Consider the following 6,000-nt stretch of genomic DNA (forward strand, 5'->3'; position numbering starts at 1 on the left):
TGGTCTTAGAGCCTGTCCATGGGTGCTAGCTTCTCTTACCCACTGTCTAGACTGCCCCGTCCTCGACCACAGATCTTGTTCTTGCTTTTGGTAGCACTAGGGGTTGAATCCAGAGCTTTGTGAATACCAGACAAGGGTTCTCTACCACTGACATACCCATAGTCCATTTCTCACTGTTTTATTTTGAGGCTCATCTCCCTAATTGCCGCAGTGACTTCAAACACGTAACCCTACTCACTCAGCCCCTGAGTAGCTTCTAAGAGTAGCTGCACCACCAGGCTTGGCTTACCCCATTTTTCTCATCATAACTCCTATTCATCCTACAATACCCATCTGAGGGAGGGATTGCTGTACTTCTCTGACCACCCAAAGGAGAAGAATATCAGCTTCCAACAACTAACAGAAACTACCTATTACAGAGACTCTATATGGTAAGATAGCATTGCATATAATGAACTTAAGAAGGTGTGCTGGTTAGTCTGTCAACTTGACACACACTAGAATCATGACAAGACAAAATCTCAACTGAGAAAATACCTCCACCAGACTGGCAAGTCTGGGAGGCATTTTCCTAATTAATGGTCGATGTGGGAGGGCCCAGTCCACTGTGGGTGTGATACCCTGGGCAGGTCCTGGCCAGTATAAGGGAGCAGGCTGAGCAAGCTTTGGGGACAGCAAGCCAGTAAGCACCACTCTTCCACAGCCTCTGCTTCAATTACTGCCTCCAGGTTTCTGCCCTAACTTCTCTTCATGCTCAAAATAGACCCTCTCCTCCCCAAGTTCTCTGAGTAAAGGATTTATTACAGCAATAGAAACCTAACTAAGACCAAGATAGGGATCTGAACAGGCTGGCTCCCCCCTGGACAGAGGTTCTGCCTGGCTTTCTTCACCTTAGGCTCTACTGAAACAGCACAGGGGTCTGAGTTGCTGCTCTGCTCTCAAATGGCTTTGTCAGCCTTTTTAAATTCTTATTTTGGTTCGAGACCAGCCTGTTCTACAGAGCTAGTTCCAGGACAGGTTCCAAAGCCACAGAGATACCCTGTCTCAAAAAAAACAAACAAACAAAAAAAAATTCTTATTTTGTATGTATGTATTAGTATCGGGTCTGCATGTATGTATGTGCACCGTGTGAATGCCTGGAGCCCTTGGAAACCAAAGCGTCCACAAGGCCAGTGAGTTCTGGAAACAGGTCTGCGTCAGGGCAGAGAGCTTAACTGGTGAGGGACTCAGTTTGTTCTTATATTCCCTATTTTCCCTGTGTTTCCTCTTTGGATATCATGTAAAGTTCCAAGTTGTCCTAACTGTGCCACAGTGAACCTGAAAGCAAAGACTTCTTTTTTTTTTTTTAACCACTTTGTCTTATTCAAGTTTAATCCCAACAACGTAACACATAAAATTAGGGTATATGACAGATCCCTAACAATGAAAGCGAAGATTTCTTTTTTTTTTTTTTTTTTTTTGGTTTTTTGAGACAGGGTTTCTCTGTAGTTTTGGAGCCTGTCCTGGAACTAGCTCTTGTAGACCAGGCTGGTCTCGAACTCACAGAGATCCACCTGCCTCTGCCTCCCAAGTGCTGGGATTAAAGGCATGCGCCACCACCGCCCGGCGCGAAGATTTCTTTTACCTATTCTTCACTTGAAGAGTTGAGAACCATCAGCTTACTAATGAGAGAAGGCTGAGGCGAAAATGTTCTTCAAGTGAAACAATCTTCTGAAGGAAGAGGGATTCAAAGGAGAAGAAGGGCTGTGGACTGTGGAGCCCAGCCATTCTTCCCCAGCTGAAAGTTCTCTTTCCAGTACCGTATCTTAAATGTAGGGGTTTTGTTCTATTACATAATATTCTTGGCCTGGGGATGTGACTCAGTGGTAGAGTCCTTGCCTAGAATGCACAAGACTTAAGAGTGCATCCCTAGCACCACACACATACACAAAACAAAACCTGTACTCTAAAATTTCTGCTACTCAACTGTGCGCATCACCATCATGCACACACACACACGAGAACACATTAGTAACCCAACTGTCTAATGGGATGAATGAAGCAATGTTTGGACGTCTCAGTTTTAAAGTGTCTAAGGCCACCTAGTCTAAACCTCCCCCACAAATGTGTATTCATCTACATAAGGTTTTCATGGGCCATCAAAGTAGTCACTCAACAAATATCAATTAAATCCAGAACAGTTAAGATGCTGTGTTTCCAGAAACAGAGTGGAAGGAGGTTCTATACAGTTACTGATACAACAAATATTGAGGGGCTCCTGCGTGCCAGGCACTGTGTAGATCACAACTGATAAGACACACAAAGCTCCCTAGAGAAGTCACAGAACACAAAATAGACACGAAGTATGTATATTACTGTTTAAAACAAAGAATGTTAAGCGTTTTTCAAAGGTACACATATAATGAGCCAGAATTGGAAAAAGAAAATGAGGATCTCCTAAGAACAATGCTATGGTATTATTTGTAGCTGACCCTCGTGGTTCAATAATGAAATGGCAAAGCGGCTAATGGTAATGTCTTTGTAAGTGCTGGTGAAAAAAAAAATCAATATTCTGTCTTTCTATCTTTAGCATTATATCACGAGGCACTAACATTGATTCTGAGAAGGAAGAACACACAGATCAATTCTCTTTTAGTGAAAACTATAACTAAAAATGCTCCCTGAAACAGTTACTTTCATGATTGAGTGACCCAAAGAAGCACAGCCTTGCCAACCTGAACAATCAGATTTACGAAGCCAAAGACCCTGGATTTCTTTTTTTTTTTTTCTTTTTTTTTTTTTTGGTTTTTCGAGACAGGGTTTCTCTGTGGCTTTGGAGCCTGTCCTGGAACTAGCTCTGTAGACCAGGCTGGTCTCGAACTCACAGAGATCCGCCTGCCTCTGCCTCCCGAGTGCTGGGATTAAAGGCGTGCGCCACCATCGCCCAGCAGGACCTTGGATTTCTGTAGGGGCTGATTCAACAGTAACTCCACAATACAATAAATTCTGTTATATACACTGCAAACTAGGAAAGCAAAAGATAACTACATGCTGCACTCCCTTTGTCCTGCGATGAGATGAAACTTACTCTTCACTTTCTTCCACACACACTGTTAGCTTCTCTAGACACTGAACTAGCACCTCCACTAAAGTTGCTCCCTTCAAGGAAAAGACATTGGAATGAGAATCAGATGCTTCAAAACTAATCTGAAGGAGCTGAGGTCTGACAAGCTTTCTCCCCCTCTGACATGATTCAATGAACTTATGAATTGCTTACAAATTAGGAAACAATTTCATCTCCAGTAATGGCAAGGGACATTTATCAATATAGTTCTTCAATATATTTTACGGAAAATATTCCCAAAAGATAATTTTTGACAAAAAAAAAAAAAAAAAAAGGAAGCCCAGAAGCGGTCTGGTGCCATCTAAGCATGAGGCACCAAAGGAAAAAGTGAAACACTGTCATAAGACTTCCTTATGAATTTCAAAAAGCTCCCACGTTCACCTCATTCAACTTCTTCTGTTCTTCCGGGACTGACTGCCATTGACCATATATTGCCAGTGTTTTCCCACGGACTGCATAGGAAATGAATCCGGCGCCCTTTATACCAAGCATGATGCAGATGTGAAATATACACATGTATTAACTCTTCCTAGTTATAGTCAAGAACCTAAGAGACCAATCAAGTAACAATGTCTGAGTTTACATCATAGAAAGTGCCGAAACGATTATTTAAAAAAAAAAAGTGAACACTTTTGCTCTACCTTTACAAGTTTAGGAGACATTATGGAAGAAAACTACCTCAGCATGGGACCAAACCTAACCACTTGATTGAAGCTAAAAACTCAGATATTCACATCCCTCTCCCGTGCTACAACTGTTTTTAGAATGCTTGTGGATATTACCCAATTTCATATTTATTTCATATATATTACCCTAGTTCTCATGTTCAAGCCGCATCCCTCTGGAAGTCAAAAACGCAGTGCAAAGGAGAATACTGAAGGCAGAAGAACTAGAGTAACTTTTGCTAAGCAAGCGGAAAGGAAGCAGGCAAAGGGAAGGAACTCAGGCAGTTGTCTGCAAAAGTGGCGCCTTACAACTTCCAGAAACTTCCCCCTTGAGCTCCAAGATGTAAGATCTTAGGAAAGAAAGGCACGACACGCAGAAGCCCACAGTTACTGTCTTCACAATTTAACAGTCCTTGAATTCGGTGAAAAATGTCCTGGAGATACACAGGTCGGTAGATAGACTGTGGAAGAAAGTAGCAGCGTTTCCTTTCTCTTTTGGGGAGTCAAGAACTGGACCAACTAGCGTCCCCAAATCATCCTGGCGCGGCGGGCTTCTTCCTAGCTAACACACCTGCAAGGCCGGGCGGCTCCTCCCTCTGCCCCTCCCACCCCCGAATCTGGACCCTGGTCTGGTGTCCCCGGCACCATCAGCCCAAGGGTCACTCGGACTCCGCGAGGAGCCAGTCCCCGCGCTCGGAACTGGACAGTAGGCGCGGTCTCCACTCCCACCAAAACCCGGTTGGACCTCCGCGCGGCCGAGGGGCAAGCAGTCCGTACCTGTCTTCCGAGACGCTGATGACACCCTCCTCCTTAGGCACGATCACCGCCATGTTCACCACCTCCTGCGACCCCTCGACCCGTTGCAGAAGGATCGGCTTGCGGGTCAGGGGCTGGGGCTGGATCTCCGCCGCCATCGGAGGGGGCGCGCCCGGGGAGCGGCCGACCGCTCCGGGGGACTGGGCTGAGGAGACAGTTCAGGTTCGCGCTCAGGATCGGGCTGAGATGCAAAGCGGACCTTCGGAAGCTGGCGACCATAGCCCTGACGCCTGTCCAGGGAACGTGCCCGCTCCGGCTTCTGGAACCAACACCGGCGCCACACCGGCCGCAAGCAGGCGCCACCTAAGAGAGCAGGGGGCGGGGAGCAGGGGCGGGGCTGGGGCGGGGCCTGTCGCAGGGCGGTCGCTCCACTTCCGGAGGATGGGCACTAGCGGCCAATGCGCGTGCGTCACTTCAGCAGCCACTTCCGCCCCGTGTCCCGTCATCCCGCCCCCTACACGCCTTCCGTAACCGTGCAGCTCTGGGACGCATGCGCCCTGTTCCCGAGGTCCCTAGCCTACCTTCTCCGCCCCTTAAAATCTGTGAACGCGCTTGCTTAGAGCCCCTCCTTCTCCAGACTCCGGAGAATGGGGCGGGGAAAAGCTGCGTCATCCCAGCCGGAAAAGGGCCTGGAAGAAGGACAGAGGCTAAACTAGTTGAGGAGAGACTCGCCTCCAGGCTTTAACAGTAGTGCACCGGGGAGGGCGCTGTGCTATCGGCCAGAATGGAGCGCGCGCTCCTGCCAGCACCGCCTGGACTCCTGGGTGTTGTAGTTTTCTTCATCCTCCCGGTCCTTGTTCCAGAAGGCTGTAACTCCCACTTCTCAGCCCTGGGGGAGAGGTGTGGGAAAAGGAAACTCAGCGGCTTCTGTGGGTGATTGCTCAAGTCACTGTCAGAGCTAGTATCTAATGGGGAGAACTAAAGAGCAGACCCTGCCGAGCAAGTCTTCTCGCTGTGTCAAACACCGCCACCCCTCGTAGTGGGGATTGGGAGTAGGGAAAGAGAATCAAACAGGATTCTGCGAGGATGTATTGGAATCATGATGTCAATCATCTCTTTGTGTTATATGACTAAAGGACTTGAACTTAGCCTTTTTGTCTGTTCTTGTTTCCAATCCCCAGCAATGGACAGTTAATATAATAACAACAAGAATGAGCCGGGCGGTGGTGGCGCACGCCTTTAATCCCAGCACTCGGGGAGGCAGAGTCAGGCGGATCTCTGTGAGTTCGAGGTCAGCTGGTCTACAAGAGCTAGTTCCAGGACAGGCTCCAAAGCCACAGAGAAACCCTGTCTCGAAACCCCCCCCTAAAAAAAAAAAAAAAAACCAATAGAATGACTATAATAAAGATGATAAACGTTGACTGGGTTATGGAAAAATGGAACTCCATACACTGCAGGTGGGAATGTGAAATGGCT

General features: G+C 47.2%; 1 protein-coding gene across 1 annotated transcript in view; it reads right to left on the reverse strand.

The window, feature by feature from the left end:
• Wdfy2 (WD repeat and FYVE domain containing 2) overlaps nt 1-4,878 on the reverse strand; it is a 128,422-nt gene extending 123,544 nt beyond the window's left edge. Inside the window, exon 1 of the mRNA XM_057786281.1 lies at nt 4,546-4,878. Coding sequence (XP_057642264.1) covers nt 4,546-4,682 — 137 coding nt within the window. The 5' untranslated portion in view covers nt 4,683-4,878. The remainder of the gene's footprint in view (nt 1-4,545) is intronic.
• Nucleotides 4,879-6,000: the final 1,122 nt, after the last annotated feature.

The sequence above is a fragment of the Chionomys nivalis genome, chromosome 12 (genome assembly GCF_950005125.1).
Source record: "Chionomys nivalis chromosome 12, mChiNiv1.1, whole genome shotgun sequence".
Classification (NCBI taxonomy): domain Eukaryota; kingdom Metazoa; phylum Chordata; class Mammalia; order Rodentia; family Cricetidae; genus Chionomys; species Chionomys nivalis.